This window comes from Ovis aries, chromosome 12 (assembly GCF_016772045.2).
Source record: "Ovis aries strain OAR_USU_Benz2616 breed Rambouillet chromosome 12, ARS-UI_Ramb_v3.0, whole genome shotgun sequence".
NCBI classification, from domain to species: Eukaryota; Metazoa; Chordata; class Mammalia; order Artiodactyla; family Bovidae; genus Ovis; species Ovis aries.
In genome coordinates this window covers 2961569-2987017 of record NC_056065.1, presented here as the reverse complement: position 1 = coordinate 2987017, position 25449 = coordinate 2961569, and the positions used below count along the sequence as shown (strand labels likewise).

At 53.7% G+C, this 25449-nt stretch overlaps 1 protein-coding gene and 1 long non-coding RNA gene across 5 annotated transcripts; both read left to right on the top strand.

The window, feature by feature from the left end:
- Window positions 1-1105: 1105 nt before the first annotated feature.
- On the top strand, window positions 1106-16308 carry LOC132657491 (uncharacterized). 2 transcript variants are annotated; one of them, XR_009595782.1, is made up of 2 exons: window positions 1106-4371; window positions 15853-16308. It is a non-coding gene; the product is annotated as an uncharacterized LOC132657491 (long non-coding RNA). The 2 variants fall into 2 exon arrangements; XR_009595781.1 differs by lacking the exon at window positions 1106-4371 and adding an exon at window positions 8021-8128.
- A 1287-nt stretch (window positions 16309-17595) lies between these two features.
- On the top strand, window positions 17596-24378 carry KLHDC8A (kelch domain containing 8A). Of its 3 annotated transcripts, XR_003591032.3 has the most exons (6): window positions 17596-18446; window positions 21097-21261; window positions 21499-21714; window positions 22289-22390; window positions 23336-23603; window positions 23980-24378. XR_003591032.3 is itself a non-coding variant. In XM_004023347.6 (5 exons), the coding sequence occupies exons 1-5, from the start codon at window positions 18071-18073 to the stop codon at window positions 23527-23529; spliced, it is 1053 nt and encodes a 350-aa protein (XP_004023396.4). In that variant the 5' UTR covers window positions 17596-18070; the 3' UTR covers window positions 23530-24378. The 3 variants fall into 3 exon arrangements, 2 of the variants coding, with proteins under 2 accessions (XP_004023396.4, XP_027832013.1); XM_004023347.6 differs by having other exon boundaries at window positions 23336-24378; XM_027976212.3 differs by lacking the exons at window positions 23336-23603; window positions 23980-24378 and having other exon boundaries at window positions 22289-23310.
- The last annotated feature ends 1071 nt before the right edge of the window (window positions 24379-25449 follow it).

Sequence of the window (25449 nt, the reverse complement as noted above, 5' to 3'; positions counted from 1 at the left end):
AGATCTGCCACCTGTTTGAAGGACTGGCTCCTCTCTCTGGAGGTCTTCTCTGGCACCCTCAGAGCATTGCTTTCTTCTTCCTCTCCACTCTCAAAATGCAGAGCAGACTGCTCCTGCATCAGCTGCCTGCTTCTACTCTGGACCTGTATATCCCGTGCCTTATTTCCCCTGGAGCTAGAAGCTTCCTGAATCCACAAACCAGACCTGAAATGCCACCTCATGCTTTGCATTCAAGAGGTGCCCCATAGCTATTTGTTAAATGAAAAAATGAGACTCAATTGTTCCAAATCAGAGTTGCTTTCTATTTTCATTTTCAGAGTGGATTTTCCCTTTTAAGTCTAGAATCTGGGCACCGCTGCCATATGGGGCTTTTAAAAGACTTAACTGAACTCTTCCAATTTAGGATAAAGGGAAGAAATGTTAATCTTTTTCTTCTCTGGACAAGGAAATAGAGTTTGGCTGGTGGGAGGTGGGGGAAGACTCTGAACAAGAAAACGAGAGTTTTGGGGGGGGGGGCGCGGAGAAGACTCAGCATTGGCAAACCACTGGTTACAAAATGAAATAAATACAGCATTAAATGAAAATGTCTCTATGTGAACAAAGTTCTTTTCTTGCTTGCACAGGCAGACTGATGTATTCCAGCATCTGTCTGAGTAGGTTTGTACTGAAAAGCAGAAAAATGAAATCTCCGGGGCGCTATTTGCTGAGGGATTTGCTCCCCTTCTTTGTCTGTTCTGACTAATCCCAGAGTGGCTGAGAGCTGCCTATTTTGTTTCTGGGTTCAGGCAGAAGGGAGAAATGTTTTCCAAAATCGCCCATGAGATGGCTGGGCTCCCTGAGACAGGATTTGAGGAAGGACAAAGGCATCGTGTGGGCATTTTGTGAAGGGTGTCTGGACGGGGGCTGTCGTCGGTAGGCGTCCGCGCCTGCCATTTGCACGTCTTACGGTAATCCTCCATTGACCGCCGCAGGCGCGCCTTCCTGCCCACTTAGACCGTCCCTCCCCGCCGGGCCTTGATGTCAGGCCCCTATTTTACTGCTCTAATTCAATGGCTGCTAATTGGATGCTCTGCCGGCCTAATGGCTTCTTCCCAACTGCAGAGCTGACATTTACTCACTTGATTTCCACCCCTCCCCGTGCTCTCTGGCCTCCTTTGTGAGCAGAGCTTAAATTAGGCAGGATTTCAGACCCAGCACCTTTTTATATTCCAGCTTGGGCCTCTTTTTCGGGAGGAGGGGATGGCTAAGTTGAGAAGAACCCTGGAAATAGACCCTAGGCTGGTCAATCCTGACACCTGCAGATAAACCCAGCTTTGTGACTTATCTGTATCCCAGGACACCAGCTGACTCTGGGCTGCCGTCTTTTGTTTGCTCTTTAACCTGGACCCAGCCTGCTAATTTCAATTGGAACTCGCTTTATTTCGTCACCTAACATCAGACCGCTGCCAAAAGACCCAGTGCTCATTTTCATCATTGGCAAGGTTTGGGTTGAACATTAGACCCTCTCATCACTAGGGTTTCACATTCAGAACTGCAGTTTAGGGCTATGATCTTAATGGCTATCTTAGTTGTCACGATCCCAACTTGTCCCCTTTTCTTCCCTGTCCCTAGACATAAGCATCTTTGGAGAGATGAAGGAAGTAACCCTAAAAGGATTTCACATCTGAAATCTCTTCAGCATATCATCATCTTTGCATTTGTCTCTGACTCAGTCTTGTATCCCCGAACGATACAGAGAAGCAAGAAGAGCCAGTGCCCGCAAACATTTGCTTAGAATGGGCAGTCACAGATTGAGTTTAAAATTATTCTCAGATTATGGATTAGGGATATGTTTATTTATAGGCACCAATCCATAGGACAAACAAACAAAGGAGATTCTGGGGCCATTTGGCAGCGCGGATTCTGTCTTCAGCATCATCCAAGCGGCTATCCTTCAGGCAAGCTGTTTGCTTGTGGCCTATAATCTGTCTCCAGGGGTCAGTTTTATTTGATTCTTAATTGTGTTCTACTTTCACCCCCTCCAGTCCCTTTACACATGTGCTCACGCACACACACACACGTATACACACACAATACCTCTTTAATTGGGCTCTAGCAACCTCTCTCAGGCATTTCTAATGTGGCACACAGGTCCTTCTTGGGCTGCTCTGATGGACAGCTGTCTGCCCGGGCCAATGTTTCATTAGGTGTGACAGCCTGCAGTCAACCGTCGCCATGCCACCCTGCTCAGGGGCCAAAGTGCAGCTCCGGGGAGTCTGGGAGACAAAGAGCAGAGGCAGTGGAGGGGAGATGGCCCACGGAGGGGCAGGTGAAGCAAGCTGGAGTGCAGCTCACTGTCTTGTACCAGGTTATGACATCAGGAGCTGGGTTAATGGAGGAAACTCGGTTACCCAGGTGTTGCCTCTGTAACTGAGAGACTGACGTTCAAGCCTCAGGAAATATCCAGAATAACTGAGTCTCCACAGGTGGTCCATTACCTCCAAAATCAATGTGGCCCGTGTATGGACACCCCCTCCCTATGCAGCCCTCCTCTCCCAGTATTAGCTGTCTGTCCGCCTCTGTCTTCATGGAGAGAGATGGGGGAATAAGAGTATTTCCTATGTTCTAGACACTCGTGACTGATGCACTTGTTTATGTAAACTCATATAAAAACGAAAATGTCATTTACACACAATAAAATCCATAGTTTGATGGGTTTTGGCAAGTGTATACCCTGTGACAATCACCATGCCACCGAGTATAATCTCGTAATCCTCCCTTTTAATTCCCATGAGAGATGTTGGTGTTATTGGCTCACTTTTATAGCTGCGGAAACAGAAGACCAGAAAAATTACCAACAGTAACAATAGCAATGGTAAACACTACGGGCCAGGCACTATTCTAAGTACTTTCCTCACATATTACCTCACTTAATCCCTCCACAGCCCCATCAGTCCCATTTTACAGATGGATAAACTTGTCTATTAGGGCTTCCCTAATAGCTCAGCTGGTAAAGAATCTGCCTGCAGCGCAGGAGACCCCAGTTCAATTCCTGGGTCGGGAAGATCCCCTGGAGAAGGGATAGGCTGCCCACTCCAATATCCTTGGGCTTCCCTTGTGGCTCAGCTGGTAAAGAATCCGCCTGCAATGAGGGAGACCTGGGTTCGATCCCTGGGTTGGGAAGATCCCCTGGAGAAGGGAAAGGCTGCCCACTCCAGTATTTTGGCCTGGAGAATTCCATGGACTGTAAAGTCCATGGGGTCACAAAGAGTCGGACACAGCTGAGAGACTTTCACTTTCACACTTGTCTAAAGTCTCACAGCTGAATAGCTGGTGGGATTTCTGGGGCTCAGTTGATGGTCTTACTCCAATAGTACCTTCTCCTCAGAGAATAAACAAAATGTTACCCTAGTTAGATTTTCTTTTGCCCAGAGAGACAATCCTCCCAAACAGAAGAGCCGTAGAATGGAGAAGCTGCGTGTGCGACATCTCTGCGATTGCCCCCGCTGTCTGTCTTCAAGCTCTGGACGGTCTGCTGCAGCCCATAGAGGAGATGGGGCTCAAAATGCAGCCTTATCTGGCTACCCCTTGGGACACTGCACTTTTCGTCATTTCTGCAAGCCATCTCCTCAAGCAAAGTGATCCAAAGTGCCCTGAAAGGTTGGCAGCCTGTGTCTAACGTTTCCAGCAGTGCTGGGTGTTTTTGAGGGAGCTGCTCTCCCTCTCTGAATGCTGATGCCCACTCTGTGCACAGAAGGACAAAGGTGCAGGGTGGCTGTTTGGGGCTCTAATACCAAAAGGTCAACTCATGCCTCTGCCTTTTACCCACAGCCCAGAACAGGGAAACTGGCCATCACTGGATCAGGGCTGAAGTGGACAGGTCACTTTTGCATAAAGGTCCTGCCACAAAGGGCGGCCACTTTCTCTCTTCCTTCCTTCTCTCCCACCCAGCAGAGGAGTCCGTGGCCCTAAATCCTCTTGCTGGTTAGTTTCCATGGCAGTCATTGTCTGTGTGTGCGAGTGGTCCGCCCCGCACCCTCTCTCCTCAGAGATCCAGCCCTGGCAGCTGAGGCCCACAGAGGGAGAGGCAGGCAAAGCCGCCCGGCTCCATAAAGGGCCGAGGCTCTCGCGGTGGGGGCTCACGCCCCCTAAGTGGAGGACCCCTCCCAAGCGTTGGAGGCAGCCCTCTGCGTAGGACGCGATCCTAGTCCATCAGCCAGAGGCGGCCGCAGGGACTCGAGTCCCGGAGGAAGCCTGGGATCCTGGGGCCCCTGCCGCCCTGCCCCAGCCTGCTCCTCGAGGAGTCCCGGGCCGACCCGCCCAGGCCTCTCCAGCCCCGTCTCCTGCTGTGTCTTTGGCAGACGATCACTGATACCCTTTTCCCCGGATCAGGTGAGTTTTTTTTAATCCATCTCTGCGCTGTCACCCTGGCATTCCCAGTGCCTCTGCTGGGGAGACAGGCAGCAGTGTTAGAGACGGGCTGGCAGGGGACTGGGCGGGGTGAGCGTCCCTAAGGGCCTTTCTTCCTCAGCTGGGCCACTCTAGCTTTGCACTTAAAGGTGTGCTCCCAGGTTGGACCACACACAACCAATATCCAGAACTTTTAGCTTCTGGTCTGAATTCAGCTCAACTTACTGAGTACCAGCTATGTACAAGTTGCTGTGCTTGGTTTTGAAAGGATGGCAAGAATGACACTCACACTGGCTCCCACCTTCAAACTGCTGATCGTCTGGGAAGTCAAATAGAACCTCTCCCCAAGTGGTATGTGGACTCTGAGGTCGGCCAGTCTGGATTTCACTCCCTCTTCTGGCCCTCTGACCTTCAGCAGGTCACTTAACCTAAATCTCAGTTTCCTCATCTGCCAAGTGGGGATAATACTGACTACCTTATAGGCTAAATTATACACATACATATGTATAGAATTATAGTCACTATAATAGTAATTATCTTACAGGCTAAATTTTACACACACACGTATATAAAACTGTTCACAACACTAATAATCACCATATACTTGTTAACTATTATTAAGTTCATATAAAATTTGAATGATATGAAATATGTAAAGAGTTTGGAATAGCGCTCTGAATATCAGTGGTGGTTATTATCATGCAAGGCAATTGTTGTAAGTCACAGATAAAATTCTACAGAAACAGGGGAAGATTGCTCTTGCCTGCCAGGATCATGAAAGGCTCCTGGAAGAGGTGACATTGAGCTTGAGCCCTGGAGAAGGAACAGGACTTCCACAAGCAAGAACGCACAAATGCAGCAGAGAGCAGCAAGCCACAGCCGGGCCCTGAGCCTGGCCGAGAGGCTGAGCTGGGCTTCGGGCCCCAGCATCTGGGGACAAGGGCCAAGTTGGGGTGTGACGCTGTGAGTTCTGGAGAGTAACCGGCCCAGCCAGAGAGGAGGGGAGTGTGCCACTTGAAAGAGATCCAGGCTGAGAGCCCCGAGACTAAGGCTCAGGCTCTGACTGAGCTTCCAGTTGACCTGGGTGCTCTGAGGCTCATGTCTTCACCTCCCCTGGGTTTGTTTCCTCACCTGTGAAATGGGAATAATAAAACTTGGTGCACCTCTCAGTTTTGCTACAATTATTAACCGTGGCATAGGAAGGCAAATTTATGAATCAGTATGTAAAACACAAAGCACAGTTCTTCAAGACAGAGAAGAACCTGTGTATCATGGGCAGGGGCTCTGGGGGCAATGCAGAGGAATAAACTATTTAACAAGGAGGCTTATGAAGATCACCTAGTACAGCACCCGAGTCATAACGGTAGTTGAATGAATGATCTCTCTCATAGCTGACTGATTGGCTAACTTACCCAGTCACTAAATCAGTAAGCATTCCTGGAGTCTCCACTGCATGCCAGGCATTAGGCTTGGTGATGGGAGAGGGTGGTGAATAAGCAACTCAGGGAACTGGCAACCTGAAGACGCCCCTCTGCCCGATGCTAGCAGCTTCATCCTGCTGGCCCTCTTCTCCGTTCTTTCAAGAATGATTGCTGCTGGTCGTTTATTTTTGAGTGATTTTAGGTTCCCAAGACACACATCCTTCCATGGGTCTTGAGAACGCCTCCTCTCTGCCCTCTGCTGGTGGGGAGTTGTAAGGGCTTTGCAGGAAACAACAGTAAACACAGTGCATTCCTGCTGCCTTCCATCACCCCAGAGAGGTACTAAATGCTTTAATATTTAAAGAGGAATGAATTTGTAATTAACACCTTAACTGTTATATCAGAGCCATTCTGGAGGTTTTCTATTTAAATGCAAATTGAGCCTTCCCGAAGGAAGCCTAATAAGGGATGAAAGAAGATGGCAAGAGGTGAGGAAACGAGGAAGGAGGCGCTGACTGCGGCTGTCCGTGGTGCTGTTGACCTGCCTCCTTCGAGGGCACTCCCCTCACCAGGCTCTGACGCCGAGGGAACCTGAGGAGAGGCTGGGTCCCCGAAGCCAGAGTCTCATCCCCCTGTTCATGGGGAGGCCCAAGACAGCAGCCACGGGGGTGGGTCCTCTCTGGGCCGTTGGAGTCAATTTAGCATCAGGCTGGCCTGGGGATGATCCTGGCTTTGGAAGAAAGTATTTTCAGACAGAACTGGGTTTGAATCTAGAATCCTCTTCTGATCAGCCATAATAGCTTGGGTGGATTTCTGAAGCCCTCTGAGCCTCCAGGCCTTCGTAAGGTATGCAGCTGTTAGTGCTTGCCCCCCTCAAGCCTGCTGTACAGAGGATGTGATAAATAGGAAATGTGCCTGCTAGACAGTAGGCGTCCAGCAAAGGTTAGTTTCCTCCCACTGTCACAAGATATTTCTGTGCCAGCTTAACATGTCAAAGTAAGCGAGAAGCAGGTTGTCAAGAAGAAGGTGGTATCCCTCAGTTTCCCTTTAAAGGGGCCTAAATGGGAGGGCAGTGCACAGACACTTTCTGTAAAGGACCAGATAGTAAATATGTCACACTTTGCGGGCCACGCACTCTCTGATGCAACTATTCCACTCCCCATTTCAGAGGGAGGGCAGCCACTGACACATAAACGAGTGAGTGATGAGCATGGCTGTGTTCCACTCTAACCTTATTTATAGACGAAGAAATGTGAATGTCACATAATTTTCATGTATCACAACACATTTTCCTTTGGATTTTTCCCCCCAACCATTTAAAAATGTAAAACTGTACTTGGATCATGATGTCATACAAGAACAGGTGGGGCCCTGGCTGTGGCCCAGCAGTCATGCTTGCTCAACACCCCCATGCACAGCCCCGGAGCGTTGTGAGAGACCTTCAGCTGTGACTCAGGAGAGTCTGCACCGAGAAAGCCCTCAGATCAGGACTCCCGAGGCTGGGACACAGGGGAGCGGTGTCATCCAAGGGAGAAAACTGCCCTCTGGGCCAGGACCGTCAAACACGAAAGGACACACAGGACCCTGGTCTCTGCTGGGGTGTCCACCCAGGGTCAGGGCGTGAATAGAGGTGTCACTCAGTATACTTCCCTGGTGGTGTCCTGAGCACTCGTGGGCACTGAGCAGGCGGCCATCCTTGGCGACAGGCTAGGGAGGGGTGCTCACGTGTTCTCGCCTCAACTGGGCAAGCGGTGCAAGCTCCCTGGGCGCCTCAGCCCTGCCGGGTGCCCACCTAATGAGGACAGCAGAAAGTCTGACTCACCCCGGCTCGGCCTGCGTCTCCCCTCTGCTGGGCGCTCATCTTGGTTCCTAAGCATGCACGCACACAAAGCCCACTTGCAGCCAGCCTGTCCCGCCTCTCCCTTCTCTCTGTCTCCAGCACAGAGAGAACTCAGGTCACCACACCAGATGGCAACCTTGCTTCTGCAGCAGATTGCCGGTCTCCCGTGGGAGGGAGGGTTAAAGCAGGGCACAGGGTGATGCCAGCTCTGCCGTGCCCACCCCGCCCCCAACGTGCTTCCGCCTGGTCCCTTCTCCAGAACCTCTGGGGAGGAGGGTGTGTGTGTGTGTGCGTGCTTGTGTGATGTGGAGCACAGAGGACAAGGGGAGGAGGTGAGGAGAGACACTGCCAGAGGGAAACCACCCTCTTCCTCCATAATGGTCCCAACGAGGGCGGACAGACACTCTTTCCAGCTGGAGGATGAGCCAACCCTGCTTCTCAGGCACCCGTGGGAGATGGTGGACTCCTGGAAGTGGAGGTGAGAGCCACAGGCTGGAGAATGAGGCTGCTCAGCTAATAATAGAAGCTGCCTGAGGCCTGGCAAGAAGGCAGAGGCAAAAAGGGCTAGGACCTCTGACGGTAGCTGCTCCCAGCTCCCAGCCCTCTAGAGGCCCCGGACTGAGGGCCATCTCCTGCCGGTCCAACCCGTAGACCCTGGTCCTCGTCCTCCCAGCTCCATAAACAGCCCCAGCACCTTCAAACCCATTGCACATCAGGTTCAGACAAAATCTGGGGCTCCAAGGGAGGAAGGGAAGGAAAGTCAGGCCGTGGAAAGCCCTCCTCCTAATGCAAGCAGCAATGACCAACAGAAAAGCAGTAAGTGTGATTTGCTAGGTGAGCCGTACTCACCTCTGGGCAGGGGCCCTGGTTGAAGGCAAGACAACAGCCTCCAGCCTGAGCATCTGTCCTCTCATGAGACAGTTTCGCTGGGGAGTGGGGGCCCCTGCAGGAGGGGAGCAGACGAGCCTTTTGTTGAGGAAGGCCTTATTCCTGGGACCCGACTGCGTGTCCGCTGCCCTGCTCACTGAGAACCCGCCAGCCGGAGAGCCAGCACCCCCCACGGGGCCCCCAGCGCATACACACACACACACACGTGCACGCCTGTGCCCGCCCTGACAGGCAGGCCGGCCCATCTGCCAATCAATCTTCCTCGCCCAACGCCCAGCTGGAGCAGTGGGACTGGTGTGTAAATCATTCAGAGCCCTCTCTCAGCTTTGCCAGGACATGGAGCTCTTTTTAATTAAGAAGAATGGAGGACGCGGCTGGCTCTGGAAATGGCGATATTAACTTACTAATGGGTGTTTCAAGAGCTGTGTTTGAGTGCTCCACGGCTGCCTCCCCCAGCCGGCAGCCCCCAGCTCCTCTGCAGAGCCCCTGGACCCCCGGGAAGGCGTTGCTATCCTCCAGGTCAGCAAGGGTGTGGGATACGGCCCACCCCAGCCCACCCCCAACGCCCACCCAGGCCGTGGCCTGGTGACCTGGATAAACGCACCCATTTTTTTATTCTTAGAGGAGGCGCCAGAATCAGTGTGTCTTGAGCCCTGAGTCCTCTGCCTCCTGTTCCTGCAGCCTGTGGAAAGGCAAGAGGCACCCCAGAAATGTCAGGGTCCAGGAGGACAGGCTTCTGTGTGGGTGCCCAAGGTCTACCAGGAGCCAGCCCCTTAGCAGCAGTGGCAGCTCGCCCAGGTCCCCGGGTCCCTGGCTGAGCTGGGGAAACGAGGCTGGTGGCCACAATAGCGTCAGGGGAAGGTCCCTAGTACGGTCCCTTCTGAGGACAGAACCCTGGGGAGTGGGGAGCACCCACGAGCGCCAGGGAGGCCAGACCTCTGTAAGGTTGCCCCACCCAGAAGAACGTGAGGATGTCCATTCTGGAACTGCCTGCTTTGTCGCTCTGGTTAAACGATGATTTCTCTAGGGCTTCCCACCCTGCATGCCCGTTGCGGAAGGACGCTCCAGCTGGGAGAGACCTCAGGCCACTGTCTACTTCCCTCCTCTCTCATTTCACAGACACCAGAATAGATATGCTTGGCCCAGAGGTACACAGCCTGGTTATGACAAGATGTGAGCTGGAACAGAGGTCTTTTGACTCTCAAGCCCTGTGTCTTTCCTATTTCCAGTACCTCCCAGGGGAGGTGACACCAAGGTCTCTCACCTCACCTCATGCTGGTATTTAATTTTCTGATGCTCCCGGGGCAGGAAATTCTTCCTTTTTATAAGCCAGATCCTCAGGCTTTATTACAAGCCCCATTTCCTCTTACAATTTCCTCAATAAACACAGAGAAGTAGCCGAAGTCTTTCCGAGAAGGCTCCTCTTCCTGCAGTCTTTATCATCTGATGCATTAAGGAGCAGAGGAATCTGTGCTCCCCAGCTCTTCCTTCTAAACTGTGTATCTTGTGAATCTGAAAATCAAGAGGACCACCCTGCCAACGCCTTATCTGTGACCCACTTTCCAATGTCCCAGTTTTACCTAAACGGGCAGAGGTTGCTTCCAGGCAGACAGAGGCGTGGATGGTGACCCCCGTTTCGTCCCTCTAGGCTCCAGGCTCTATGCTCTGTGCTGAGTGTCGTGCTGCGTGCCAAGCTCCGGGCACTGCACTCCGTGCTATGGGGGGGCGGGTAGTGGAAGGAACGTGGCCGACTCAGCCCTCTGGCTGAGGCTGCATGGTCAGGAGGTGAGGCCCTCTCTCTCATTCGAGGGCATCCTGAGGGGCCCCAGACTGCCACCCCAGAGGCTGGTGGTGCCGTGGGAACAGATGCGGATGACGGTTGTGACTGCGGCCCCGGCGCTGCCCTGGCTCCACTCAGGTCCGCTCAAGCCCTGAATCCTTCCTTGGGGCTGAGCAGGAGGGGGCTCTAATGAGGCTTTTCCAAGTTGGGGGAGGGATCGACCCTCCCCTTAGTCTGCTGTGGCCTCTGTCCTAATTCGATGAGTCATCCTCGCCCCCGGCTCCCTGAATCCAGCCCAAGCCTCAGATGAGGAATAAGAAGGTGATTATCTACAGGAAGAGCACAGGCTGTTCTCCTGATCAGAACACTGCTCAGACTGCAGTGGAAGAGAGTCCAGTGCAGTTCAGCCAGTTCAGTCGCTCAGTCGTGTCCAACTCTTTGTGACCCCATGAATCGCAGCACGCCAGGCCTCCCTGTCCATCACCAACTCCTGGAGTTCACTCAGACTCACGTCCATTGAGTCCGTGATGCCATCCAGCCATCTCATCCTCTGTCGGCCCCTTCCCCTCCTACCCCCAAGCCCTCCCAGCATCAGAGTCTTCCAATGAGTCAACTCTTCGCATGAGGTGGCCAAAGTACTGGAGTTTCAGCTTTAGCATCATTCCTTCCAAAGAAATCCCAAGGCTGATCTCCTTTAGAATGGACTGGTTGGATCTCCTTGCAGTCCAAGGGACTCTCAAGAGTCTTCTCCAACACCACAGTTCAAAAGCATCAATTCTTCAGTGCTCAGCCTTCTTCACAGTCCAACTCTCACATCCATACACGACCACAGGACAAACCATAGCCTTGACTAGACGGACCTTAGTCGGCAAAGTAATGTCTCTGCTTTTGAATATGCTATCTAGGTTGGTCATAACTTTTCTTCCAAGGAGTAAGAAGGCGGCATTTATTTCACAGCTGCAGTCACCATCTGCAGTGATTTTGGAGCCCAAGAGAATAAAGTCAGCCACTGTTTCCCCATCTATTTCCCATGAAGTGATGGGACTAGATGCCATGATCTTTGTTTTCTGAATGTTGAGCTTTAAGCTAACTTTTTCACTCTCCACTTTCACTTTCATCAAGAGGCTTTTCAGTTCCTCTTCATTTTCTGCCATAAGGGTGGTGTCATCTGCATATCTGAGGTTATTGATATTTCTCCAGGCAATCTTGATTCCAGCTTGTGCTTCTTCCAGCCCAGCGTTTCTCATGATGTACTCTGCATAGAAGTTAAATAAGCAGGGTGACAATATACATTCTTGATGTACTCCTTTTCCTATTTGGAACCGGTCTGTTGTTCCATGTCCAGTTCTAACTGTTGCTTCCTGACCTGCATACAGATTTCTCAAGAGGCAGGTTAGGTGGTCTGGTATTCCCATCTCTCTCAGAATTTTCCACAGTTTATTGTGATCCACACAGTCAAAGGCTTTGGCATAGTCAATAAAGCAGAAATAGATGTTTTTCTGAAACTCTCTTGCTTTTTTGATGATCCAGCGGATGTTGGCAATTTGATCTCTGGTTCCTCGGCTTTTTCTAAAACCCGTTTGAACATCTGGAAGTTCATAGTTCATGTATTGCTGAGACTTGGCTTGCAGAATTTTGAGCATTATGTTACCAGCGTGTGAGATGAGTGCAGTGGTGCAGTAGTTTGAGCATTCTTTGGCATTGCCTTTCTTTGGGATTGGAATGAAAACGGACCTTTTCCAGTCCTGTGGCCACTGCTGAGTTTTCCAAATTTGCTGGCATATTGAGTACAGCACTTTCACAGCATCATCTTTCAAGATTCGAAAGAGCTCAACTGGAATTTCATCACCTCTACTAGCTTTGTTCATAGTGATGCTTTCTAAGGCCCACTTGACTTCACATTCCAGGATGTCTGGCTCTAGGTGAGTGATCACAGCATCGTGATTATCTTGGTCGTGAAGATCTTTTATGTACAGTTCTTCTGTGTATTCTTGCCACCTCTTCTTAATATCTTCTGTTTCTGTTGGGTCCATACCATTTCTGCCGTTTATCAAGCCCATCTTTGCATGAAATGTTCCCTTGGTATCTCTAATTTTCTTGAAGAGATATCTAGCTTTCCCATTCTGTTGTTTTCCTCTATTTCTTTTCATTCCAGTTAGCTAGGAGGAAATATCCTGTTCAAGACACAGACCCAGAAATGGCTGGATTTCTGGACGGGTGTGGGCTCTGGTAAGGTGCCTCCCTTGTGAGACTGGCACCTGCTAGTCAGGCTCTCTGGCCAGAAGTATGGAAACCTTCTGTCGCAAGGGGAAGAAAGCACACTACTCTTTACAGAGGACCTGCTGCCTGCCCCAGAGCCACGCCTGGCGTCTTGTTCCCCGCATCATGCTAGAAAGTAGTTTCCTTCTTCCCTTTCTCACAGACGAGGAGCTGAGATTCAGGACATCAGGGATTTATTCAAGGTCACACAGCCAGGGTTGGCCGAGCCAGGATTCAGCCCTGTCTGTCTGACTGACTGACTGTCGGACTCCAGAGTCCACACACCTTCCCAAGGCCGCCTGCCTGCAGAGAGAGAACTGCACCGGGATGGTGGCGCGGCCCCAGTGGAATGCGGGGTGCCGTCCCCCAGCATTGCACCCACCGACGGGAGGGTACACTGTGTTTCTGAAGACGGAGGAGGAAGCTAGCGCAGCACTTAAGAGCTACACAGCTCCCCTTTCCCCACCCCCAGCACAGCTGTGCTCTACGCTGGACCAGCCCCTTGAGGCCCTGCACACACATACGTCACCTTCAGTATGTCTGGCTGAGACTCAGCCTACTTTCCTGGGCAGAGACTGTCCTCTCACCAACACCCTCAGCTTCCCCACTACCTACCACAGAGTTCAGTGAAGGCCAGCCCTTGCATATCTGATAAACTCTATTGATGCTGAGTCAGACTGTGCAGTTTCTTGTATGTAAATTAGGCCTGCTGCTACTGCTGCTAAGTCGCTTCAGTCGTGTCCGACTCTGTGCGACCCCAGAGACGGCAGCCCACCAGGCTCCCCCGTCCCTGGGATTCTCCAGGCAAGAACGCTGGAGTGGGTTGCCATTTCCTTCTCCAAATTAGGCCTCAATAAACCCAAAACCTGGAGAAGGAAATGGCAACACACTGCAGTATTCTTGCCTAGGAAATCCCATGGACAGAGGAGCCTAGGAAATCCCATGGATGACCCCACAGTCCGTGGGGTTGTAAAAAAGTCAGACCTGACTTGGCGACTAAACAACACCCGAAAAGAGACTTCTTTAAAAATATACTTAACAAGTATTTCTGGGGCTAAATACCCCTTCAACCAATTTGACTGATGCATCGATATCACAATAACAAAGGCTCCTGAGTATCAAAGGCTTCATGTTTAGAGACTTTCATGAACTTCCTCTCCCCACCTTCCTACCTTTCCAGTGCTACCTTATAACCAAGGCAAAAACTCAAACAGTATCTAAAGAGGAAGAGAAACCCAGACCAATGAACACAAATTCTGAATGCAAGAAGGGTTTAGGCTTCTAAATCCTTCCTCTAAAGAGGAAGACCTTCCTGACAGGTAATGTGGTTACACACGGGAATGAGCTGGTGAGGAATCAAAGGGGATCACTGGACCCCCACCTCTGCTTGGCACTGCGTAAGTCCCCAGCCTGGTGCACTCAGCCCAGGCATGGAAACGGCAGGTGACTCAGGGAATCCTAAGTGGCGGTTGCTAGGTTACAAGCTTTCTCACTGTACGTTCAGTGTAAGGACTAAAGGATGTCACCTGGCTGGGAGGAAGAGCTGTGGGGGAAGGAGCAGGGGCGATGCAGAGAGGCCGGGACTTCCAGAACAAGCAATGAGGCCATGGCCTGGAAGGCATCCTGTCTTAGTACTTTTCCACGGGTCTGACTCCCTGGATCCCACAGTCTTCAGAGCATGATGCTTGCAGGACACGAACATTAGGTTAGAACTGTCCTGTTCTGGGGGCTGAGTCTGGTCCTTTCCCAGCTATGCTGCCTGGCCTAGACTATATGGCAACAGGGAGAGGGTAGTCCCTGAAACCTCTGAGGGCCCCTGCTCCTTCCTTCACGGTAATTGGGCTGAAAGCTGAGAGGAGAGAAGTTTGATGCCCTTAGTAATACACAGTTCTTTCATTTGTGATTTAACTGGAATACAGTGAGAGGCGTTGGAATTCACCAACTAGACCCACATGAATGGTTCACATGGTCATAAGTCAATTACTTCATTTCACTAAGGCCCAGAGTCCTCATCTTACAAAGCAGATACTGATACCTGACTGACAACATTTCCTGGGGTTGTTTTCAAGATTATAGGAAAGCAGATGTGCAAGTTTATTTCAAGTTAGGCAAACATAAAGTAGTATGAGCTTTATATACCTGCTCACTGAGCTGTCCCAGCTGGGGTGGGTGGGGCCACAAGAAGCCTTGCCTCACTGCTTTGGTAGAAGGCTCAGTGGGCAAAAGAGGCTGAAGGCGGACCCACCCAACAAAACCCTCTGAGGAATACGTGCGGCTTTCAATACTCCTGATCACCATGTCCAGATCTTGTGAAGACAGTTTAAGTTGATGGTTGAGGGTTTATTCCCAATTCCTCTGGGCAGACTGTGGCCTCCAGGAAAAAGAGAAATGTTTGTTGCTTCCAGTGAAACTTCATTAGTGCAGATTACATTTTTTTTGAATTTATGCATTCTTATTAAATAAACAGAACATTACTTTCGAGGAGGGGGAAATATTTCCCTTCCTCATCTTGAGTTCTTTCTGCTGGTCTAATAATTAAAAGAATACAAGATTATCAGCAGGGATAAAAAGTTTAACTCACATATTCAGAGGTCCCATAGCAATGGGACCCCCAAAGTGACCAGGGCAGGTTGTTTATATATCATTTTTAGACAAAGAAACAACTATTTGTGAAAATTTAACAAAGGAATTCATGGCTGGTATGGCAGACTAATAAAATAACAAAATTTGTTTATACAAATTTCTTAGCCTTGAATTCCCTACCATTCCTCTGGTGGTGAGGTTGCTTTCTCTCCTCTTGGTTTGGGTAGGGTACTTTGACATGGAAGATTTATTTCCCACTTTCAGAGGTAAAGAAGGAGTTCAGAGTGTTTTTCAACATCAATTTTTTTCCCGCCATCTGTTTCTTAAATAACTAACTTAAAACAGTCAATATGCCATTGTGGTATATCTCGGGGTGGCCTGCTCTGAGCCCCAGCACAACCATCCTCTGTGAGGTTCTAGAGGTGCTTAATATGTAAGTACAGAGAACTCAAACTAAAAAGCAGTGGAATTTCTAAGCCAAGAATCAAGATATTGAGATGGGCCTATCAGGAGCTGTGACTTCTGTTTCCCACAGGAAGTCATTTCTCAGTGAGGGGCAAATTCTCTTTTCCTTGGTTTTGTTGACAGTAGTTGTAATAGTTATGGCATGAATGGCGATGTACCAGGCCCTTGCCGTGTGTCAGAAGCTGAACTGAACACTTTGCAAATGTCTTCTCTTTTAATCTTTGCAGAAATCTACAGTGATGTATCTATACCATGGAATGCTCCTCAGAAACAGAAAGTAGTGAAGTGGTGATATGTGCAGCGACTTGGATGAATCTCCTCAGAATTATGCTGGGAGCAAAAAAAAAAAAGCCGATCCCAATAATATTCTCTTTTTTTGGGGGGGGGGGGTGGTGGTGGACCATCACTGTGGGATCTTAGTTCCCCAACCAAAGACTGAACCCCAGGACCCAGCAGTGAAAGTGCCAAGTTCTAACCACTGGACTGCCAGAGAATTCTCTACACAACATTCTTGAAATGACAAAATTATGGAAATAGAGAATAGATTAGTGGTTGCCAGGGGTTGGCAAGACAGAGGCAAGAGGGAAGAATGTATGGGTATAAGAAGGCAACGTGTACATCTGAAACTAACATAGTGTGAACCAATTATAGCTCAACTTTTTTAAAACAAGGCAACAGGAAGAGTTCTTGCGGTGCTGGGAATTTTCTGTATCTTGACTGATCACTTCCATATTCTGGGTAGGATATTATTATACCATACATCTTGCAAGATGTTGCCATTGAGGGAAGCTGGGTAAAAGGTGTAATGTAATTTCTTACAACTGAGAGGGAATCCACAATTTATCTCAAAATACAAAGTTTAATCTAAACAAAATAAGGAAACTGAAGTTCAGAGTAAGTAGTTAAATTCTTTTAAGAGTCAGAATTTAAATCCAGGTCTGTCGGATTCCCAGGCCTGAGTGTTTCAAGACTTGGCTCTGTTCAGCAGAACTGCCTAGCGGGACCCCAGAAACCTGCAGTTCCCCACACCAGGGGGCTCACCGGCCTCAGGGGCACCTGTTACTGCAGACTGCTGTCCTGATAAGGCCATTGCCGGTCTTGAAAGAATTATTTGGCAAGCCCTGTGGGTTGGTGCTTGAGGGCCCAGATTCGGTACCCAGGCTTTCCCTTCCTAAGGCGTGTAAAGAAGGACGACGTGCAAGGGCCCACTCGCGTGTTCGCCTTTCCACTTTTGTCTCTGGCTGGCTGTGTGTCTGCCAGACAGCATTTCTCAGTTTCTCTGTGGATGTGGCCATTGCCGGGCGGAGGGTGTGGTGCGATGTGTAAATTACGCGTGTGTGCACAGGTCAGCGTGTACACTGTTTGGGGGGGCCCTGCGTCAGGTCTGTGTGTCACACCCACATAACTCGTTACTATTAGACTAAACCATCAGACAATACCTCCCCCCAAGCGGAGCCCAGTGTTGAGCAGTCTGTCACGAACTGGGTCTGTGTACTGTAGATAAACTGGGTAATTGGACTCTCCGCCTCTTCACCCAAAACAAACACTCACAAACCGCCCACCCCGCCCTGGAGCGAGTCCCGGCCCGTCATCCGGATCCGCGGCTCTAGGGCCCCGTTTTCCCCGAACAGGAGGCAAGGGGGTGCGCGCCTCCCGCCGGGCCCTTCCCCTCCCCCGCGGCCGGAGCACCGAGGCTTATGTAAAGGGCCGCGGGGCGCACGCGGCTTCCCGCACAGGTGTGGCGGCCGCGCGGAGGCTGAGCGCGAGGCCGCCCCCAGCCCGGCGGCAGCTCGGCTCCTCCTGCCGCTGCTCACTTGCTCTCCGCGTCCGCCTGGGCGGCGGCGGCGCGCGCCGGGCGGGACGGCGCGCCCCCTCCGCTGCGCCCCGCGCCGCTCTCGCGTTACGCGCTTTCCGCGCCCCGCCGCCCGCCGCCCCCTCCGGCCTGGCTGTGAGAGCGGCGCGCGGCGGGGGCGGGAGTCGGCGCGCGGGGAGAGCCGCGGGGCACGGGCGGCGGCGCCCGGCGGGGTCCGCTCCTCGCTTCGCCGGGAGGCCGCCCGGCGCCCGGCGCGCAGGGGCCCTCCCGGGCCTCCGCGCGCCCCCGGGTCTCGGACCCGCGGGGGACGGAGCGGCGCCGGGGAGACGCCGCCGCGTCTTCCCCTGAAAGTTGGCCGGGGCGGGGGCCTGGGAGGCCCGGAGGCCGCGCGCGGGGCCCCCGCCGCCCTTGATTCGCCCGGCTCATCCCGCGGGGCCGGGCGCGGACGTCGCCGGGCCGCCGAGCCTTGAGGGAGCGAGAAGCGCCGGCCGGCGTCGGGGCCCTCGCCGCGGGGCGGGCGGCGGCGGACCCCGGCGAGATGCAGACGGCGAGGGGCGGCGCGGAGTAGCTGGCCGACCCCGGGCTCGCTCCGCGCTCGGCGGGGGCGCGGCGGGCGGGGCCCCGGGACTGCCATGGAGGTGCCCGCCGTCAAGGACTTCCAGTGGAAGCGCCTGGCACCGCTGCCGAGCCGCCGGGTGTACTGCTCCCTGCTGGAAACCGGGGGGCAGGTCTATGCCATCGGGGGCTGTGACGACAACGGCGTCCCCATGGACTGCTTCGAGGTCTACTCCCCCGAGGCCGACCAGTGGACCGCCCTGGCCCCGCTGCCCACAGCGCGGGCCGGCGTGGCGGTCACCGCCCTGGGGAAGCGGATCATGGTGATCGGGGGTGTGGGCGCCAGTCAGCTGCCCCTGAAGGTCGTGGAGATGTACAACATCGACGAGGGCAAGTGGAAGAAGCGGAGCGCGCTGCGCGAGGCCGCCATGGGCATCTCGGTCACAGCCAAAGGCGAGTGGGGCCAGGGCTGGGGGCGGGCGGAGGAGGGGTGGGAGGCCCCGGGAAAGGGGTGGAAGCCAGCCCTGGATGAGGCCACTGTCAGAATTACGTGGACACTGAAGCTAAAGACCCGCTGGCCTGGTTTCATAGGTGGGAAAACTGCGGCTCAGGCAAGTGAAGTGTGTGGTAATTCCGCATGATGCCAGAGCTCCACCCCACCCCAGCAGCCTCCTCCCAGCAAGGTGGGCAAGCCGGGCTGAGGGGAGAGCCAAAGGGGAGATCCAAAGGGCACTCTGTCAATACCCCTATGGATACCTTCATTCAGCAGAATGGTTGGGCCTCCCACCCACAGCAGCAAATCCCTGGAAATGTGCCTTGCAGGTGCCACCACCTCCAGACACATATTTGGGGTCCTGGGCCTGTTCATGCCATCTTCATACCATCCCCAGCCCCCACAGGGAGGGTCTTGGGACCTGATTCCAGGATCGTGTCCCTACAGTCTGCCTCCTAATCTCAGAGGTACTGATGAGTAGAGACCAAAATGTTCCTGAGGGTCATGCTCCTGCAGCTCCTTGCGCAGGCTCACTAGGTTCTCAGGGCATGGGAATGCTCACCACATAGCTTTATGCTTTTTATCTCAGTTTCTCCAAGCTCATCCTGTCTGTCTTTTCTGGCCTGGTGTATCCCAGAGCAGGGAAGGGGCCCTGGAAACTGTCTTTCTAAAACACAGTTTTATGGGAAATGGCCCAGTAGGAGTTAGGAGACCCCAAATGCAGATCAGACAGGCTTAGAGGTTTGCATTCTTACCTCCTTCGCTCGCAAAATTATTTCAGCTGCCTGTCAGGTCTACTCTTAGGTCAGAAATCAGCATTTCTTGAGTACCTGCTCTGTTCCTGGCACAGTTCTAGGTTCCAGGTGGGAAGGAAAGAGGCAGAAGATCCGATCCCTGCCTTTAGGAGCCCAGGTCTTACCAATGAAGATCAGACAGAGAAACTCAAGAAGCCCTCAGGGCAGAGTAGCCAACAGAGCCTCTTGAACTCCGAGTAAGAAAGATGGAAGGCCTGGAGGCCCATGGGGAAATGGAGAGGGAAAGGGGAGCCCTTTATCCCCAGGCCTCAAGAAGTGGTGCTGAACGGTTAAGAGTCCTTACCATAGGTGCTTAATAGGTATTGACCCCTTTGACCCTCAGAACTTGTCTGATGAGGCAGGTAGTACCACTGTCCTCATTTTACACAGAAGCAGTGTGGGGCCCAGAGAGGTTGAGTAACTCGCCCAAGTAACAGCCTGCAGGTGATGGTCCAGTCTGTGCTCTTAACTGTGGCGCTGAATGGGCTCAGCAGTTAGTTTACTAAAAATGTACATGCTCGTGTGCCAGGCTTTACACCAGATGCTGGGGCCACAGATTAACAAATTTCCAGGACCTAACAATCTATTGAAAGAAACATACAAAGGTTATCCCAGTAACAGTGTGTCAAGCAGGGTGGTGGCCACAGGAGCCACCACCTTTAGCCCAGCCTTGCAGTTCAGGGACACCAAGATGATTCTGAAAGGGTAAGAATCGGACGCAGGATTGGTAGTGTGGCGTGGAGGGGCGGGTTCCCAGCTTCAGCGGTATAGGTGAGAATAGGAATGGGAGACGCAGAGTGTGCGTAAGGTGAATGTCTCTTTAGCAAGCCCCATCTCCTAGCCACAGGCGAGGGTTGGGATTTCTGTTTTCTCTCTTTAGTAAGATTGGAAAGCAGAAAGAAGTACTCCTTCCTGTAATTCTCTTGAAAAATAAAAGCCTCTTAGAGCCAGCAGTGGTGAGGACTGGCCTCTAGTAGACAGAACCCCAAGCAGGGATGGGTCCCTGATAGAAGAGGGCTCTGGGGGTCGGGCTGTGTCCTGAGCGGGCTGCCTGAGGTCCTGAGGTGAGGGGAGCGTGGAGGCTGCGCGGCCTCCCTGGTGTGCTGTGTCACCTGTGGCCACAAGCAGTAGAGAAGCTCTCCTGTCCTCAGAGTGCCCAGATTGCTGCCTGCTCAGAGCTTCTTTCATCCAAAGCCTCTCTCTCCTTCACCCCTAGCCTTATCCCATTCAGTGCAAGCTGCCTCCTGGAGCCCACGAGCTTTCCTATGTGTCCAGGAGGATGGCCTTCCCCTATCCAGAGAAAGAAAGGGACAGCAGCAGGCCAGTGTCCCGCACGGCCAGTGGCAGCAGGGCTGACCTCATCTCCAAAGGCTCCCTCTAAGTCTTGAGTTCTGGTCTGGGAGTGCCTGGCATCAGGCTGCTCCTGGAGGGCGTCAGGGAAATACTGTCCCTCTTTGGCATCTCTCTGGCTGCCCAGGAAGGAGAATGGGCGGGGGGGCGATAAGACCTGCAAAGGGTTGTCCAGGCCTGGACTCCACCGCAGTCTACCTCTGGGCATGGTTTGGCATCTTGGGCTTAACCAAGGGCCAAGCAGCAAGGAAGGTAAGGCACGTAGGCCTGACGTGGTTTCAGGAAGACCCAGGCTTGAGTGTGGCAGGAGCTTTTAATGGTGCCACCAACCCATTCTCTGGCAGAGCAGTGGTTGGGAATGTGGCCGGGTTTCAGTGCTGGGATTCAAGGGGTTGACAGAGCCTGGCGTAGCAGCTGAGTGCCATGGGCCTGTCTCACGGTGTCTGCCGTGTGGCCTTTCTCCTAGATTACCGCGTGTATGCAGCAGGCGGGATGGGCCTGGACCTCCGTCCGCACAATCACCTCCAACACTATGACATGCTCAAGGACATGTGGGTGTCTCTGGCCCACATGCCCACCCCGAGATATGCTGCCACCTCCTTCCTCCGAGGCTCCAAGATCTACGTGCTGGGTAAGGACAGACTGTCTGGCCCATGCCCGTCTCTCCTTCCCTTCTGGATCAGTTCCTGTTGGAAGCAGTGTTTGTGTGCCCAGCATATCCTGGGCACTGGGGTTAATCACATTGCCCCCCCCACCCCCGCCTCAGGGAGCTTCCTATGTGATCGAATAACAGTGAGAAGGGGGAACCCAGCCCCAGTCCCCAGGGGCTTACTCTCCTGCCCAACCTGTGCCCTGCTCTGGCCTCCAGGAGGACGGCAGTCCAAGTATGCGGTCAACGCCTTCGAGGTCTTTGACATCGAGACTCGCTCCTGGACCAAGTTCCCCAACATCCCCTGCAAGCGGGCCTTCTCCAGCTTTGTGACCCTGGACGACCGCTTGTATAGCCTGGGGGGCCTGCGGCAGGGCCGGCTCTACCGGCAGCCCAAGTTCCTCCGGACGATGGATGTGTTCGACATGGAGCAAGGTAAGCTGGACACCAGGCCCTAACGACCCACCTCCCTTCTGCCCAACCCCCACCTTATCCCCATCCCAGCCATCTGCCCTGGGCCCATTTACCCAGAGGCGTGAGCCTTTCAGAAGTCTGAACGCTCCTCTCTGTTCAGGGCTACTCTTGGGATCAAATTCTTTCATCTGTCCAGGGCTCCCTCTGATTGGCTGGCTGTTTTTATCAAAGCCTGTCCCAGCTGTTGCTCCTTCTTACAACATCCAGCCAGGGCCAGGTGAGGGAGGGCTTTGAAACAGAAGGATGCTGACTGGGACACTCTCGGCCTTTCCAGCGTAAAGTCTGTGAAGACAGAGGTGGGACAAGGTGATTCATGCTAAGAGCTTGTGGTTCCTTGGCCTGCAGCAGGCATGGAGAGGGTCGGTTGAGTGCCATTTCACATGGCAGGAGGCACTGTACATGCCCTGAGCATACAGGGTAGATGGAGTCGAGGTGCCGCCCAGGGTGAGAGCGGTTTGGCACTCGTGCGTATCTGGCAGAGGCAGTCAGCATCTCATTCTCTCTGTGTTTCTCCTGACATCGCCCACGCCTGCAGGGGGATGGCTGAAGATGGAGCGTTCCTTCTTCCTCAAGAAGCGGCGGGCAGACTTTGTGGCCGGCTCTCTGAGTGGTCGGGTCATAGTGGCTGGAGGGCTTGGTAAGGATAGAGCCTCCAGGCTGCGGCCTGGTGCTCCGTGGACTCTGGATGTGCATGAGCAGAAGAGGGTGCTGGCTCCTGGCCCACTGCCTGCCTACCAGCTGATTCCAAAGCGCTCTCTTCCTCCCATCCTTGACGTCCCGCCTCCATGGGTGGGCCTCAGATACGGTCTCTCCGTGCTCTTACATGGGGGAAACTGAGGCTCAGAGAGCATAAGGGACATGCTGAGAACCATGGGACACAGGTGGGCAGAGCCCAGGTCCCCGGGGCCCTGTCCCGGGAGGGCTGGAGGTAGAAGGGATTGGCCTTGGTCCTCTTTGTCTTCTCCCTGGACACTCAGCTCTATCAGAGAGAAGGAAAGCAGTCTGATTGAATCAGCTGTTCTGATGAGCTCAAGATGCGTTGAATGAGCCCTCCCAGAGATCAGGGAACTTTGATGGTGGTGTCCCACCATCAACTAGGGAGCGATAAGTGAGCAGTGGGGCTCCTGGGAACCCAGAGTTTACTCAGTGTGGACAGATTCCCCGACTTCACCATGCAGGAAACGAACTTGACGTGAGCTAGACCGTGTGAACAGCTTCCTTCGTCACGGGCAGGAGAGAGGCAGTAGTGTCTAGAAACAGGTGGTAAAAGCAGGCGGTGGGGGAAGAAAGCTGAGTCTTTCATCTTGAGGGGATGGAAGGACCGAGAAGGCAGCAAGGGCAGAGTGGCTGTTTGACAGAGGGTGGGGAAGGCCTGCGGCCCAGGGAGTCCAGGGTGCTGGGCTTCTGCCTGTGGTTCCTGAGGGAGGTGGGAGGTGGGTCACCTCCCCGGGGGCGGAGTGAGGGAGGGCGGGCAGTGGGTCACCTTCTGCCTGTGGTTCCAGAGGGAGGGTGCAGGTAGGCCCTTCCCCGGGGCGGGCTGGTGGCTGGATGCTTGGTGAGGCCCAGCCCCTTGCACTTTCAGGGAACCAGCCCACAGTCCTGGAGACGGCTGAGGCATTCCACCCGGGGAAGAGCCGCTGGGAGGCCCTCCCCGCCATGCCCACGCCCCGCTGCGCCTGCTCCAGCCTCGTCCTCAGGAACTGCCTGCTGGCCGTGGGCGGCGTCAACCAGGGTCTGAGCGACGCGGTAGAGGCCCTGTGTGTCTCGGACGCCTAGCTGCCTCTGGGTCAGGCCACAGCGTCCCGGACTGGACCACCCGCTCTGAACAAGAGTTGGGGCCACTTGCCCGGGTACCAGCTCCTGTCCGCAGCCAGTCGGGTCAGGCCCCGGGGCTCTAAGTGACCTCTCCACCTCCAAACCCTACCAACCCACAGAAGCTGGAAGACGTGTCTGGGACGCGGCCACCCCTGCTCCCCACTGGAGCCGAGATGGCCAGGGCGGGGAGTCCTCACTTAATGCTCAGGCAGAGAAAGGGACGGGAGCGCCTGCCACTTCCCCGCTGTGGGCTCACGTCTGCCATCTCCTGGGTTCTGACCCAGAGCATGGCTGCTCACTGCTGTCCTTTCCCTGGCTCTGCACCCATCCGAGGGTCTCCTGGGATGAAAAACAGACAAGGGCTGTCCCAAAGCCCTCTTGCCTCCCTTGATATCCATCTCTTCCCTGTAGGTGGCCGGCTGTGGGCCTGCCCCGAACCCCATCTGTTCAGCAAGAATGGCCCTGGAGCTGGAGGCAGCTGGCTTGGGAGGGAAGTCGGGTTCACGGGGGCCGGCCCAGGTTGGCCGCCCTGGCTGGAAAGGACCGGTCCCGCTTGGGGCCCTGGTGGGAATGTAACGACGTGGAAGGGGCAGACTGCTAGCCCAGGATCTGCTCCCCACCCTTCTCCTCGCCCCGTTTCTCCTCCGGGCACCCCTCCCCGCCAGAGGCCTGGCCCTGTGTCACTGATGGGCCCGGAGCACTTCCGTGTGAAACTTGCTCACTGACACTGTGGCATCCACATCCGTGAAGGGTGGATTCGCTGCACCCTGGTTAACAGCAGGAGCACAATGATTAAACTCTATATTCCTATTTTCCGTGGCACCCTCATGCTGGGGTCGGGTGGATGGGGTCTGGATGCGTGGAGGGGACCCCATAAAGCACGTTCTCAGGCCACGTGGCACCCTGAGGGGCCACTCGTTCTTGGCTGCTCACTCTGAGAAGGTTCCTCCTTCGAACCACCTCGTGCCGATCACTCCTAGGAAAACAGCACGCTTTCCGTCTCGGCAGCGTTGACGCGCCGTGCGTGTGCTGGGAAAAGGTTGCACTCGTTAGCTGACCTCTTTGTCAGGTTACCCTCGACCTGACCTTTGTCAGGCCTGGCCTTATCTCATGCAGCTCACGCTCGTTTCTGTTTTGCCCAGAGCAGAAAGAGAATGGCTGACTGATGTGAAAACATAGAGGATGTGCCTCCTCTTAGCTGGTACAGCGCCTCTTCCCGATTCCAAGTTGTTCTTAAAAGCTGTGCTAACACCAGGACTACAAAGATGAAAAAAATACCTGCCCTGGAGGAGCTGCGGGGGAGTCAGCACTCACTACGCAAGGGTATCATCATGCCTCTTGAGGCAGGAGCTCCCGAGGGGCCAGGGGGAGCCTCCTGGAGGAGGTAACCCCTCCACCAAACCTTCAGAGACAAGGGGACCCAGGCTCTGGACAGGATGGGGTTTTTCTTCCCTTTCTCTGGGCACGTGCTCTTCTTTACTGGGCCCTGGAAGGACACTGCCACCTGCTGACCAAGCTGTTCCTTCCCACCCTAGCATTGCATGGCAGCGGGTGCCCCCTGGTGAGCAGACTGCGGGAGGCCTTCCCCACTGCATCCAGACCCCTGCCCCACTTTAGCCCTCTGAGAGACTGTTAGGAAAGGGGGCTGTGGAAGCCAACACTGTGAGGAATGGATGATATGTTAGGGAGAGCATTGCCAAACCCAGCCCTGGCTGCCTCCTGGCTCTGCCCTGCCTCCTTCCCTCTCAGCACCTCCCCAGGAAAGGTATTTACAACTGGGGCCCCTCCACCCTTTCTGATAGGAAGCCTAGCCTGTGTGTAGGGGGATTTCCAAGCACCCCAAATGGCACCAGACATGTGGATTGGACTGACATTTCAAAT

What these genes read in the sequence shown, in the direction of transcription:
- KLHDC8A (XM_027976212.3), top strand. Translation starts at nt 18,071, where the DNA reads ATGGAGGTGCCCGCCGTCAAGGACTTCCAGTGGAAGCGCCTGGCACCG. An exon ending in CATCTCGGTCACAGCCAAAG is followed by an intron (nt 18,447 to 21,096) that starts GCGAGTGGGGCC and finishes CCTTTCTCCTAG; the next exon opens with ATTACCGCGTGTATGCAGCA. An exon ending in TGTGTTCGACATGGAGCAAG is followed by an intron (nt 21,715 to 22,288) that starts GTAAGCTGGACA and finishes CCACGCCTGCAG; the next exon opens with GGGGATGGCTGAAGATGGAG.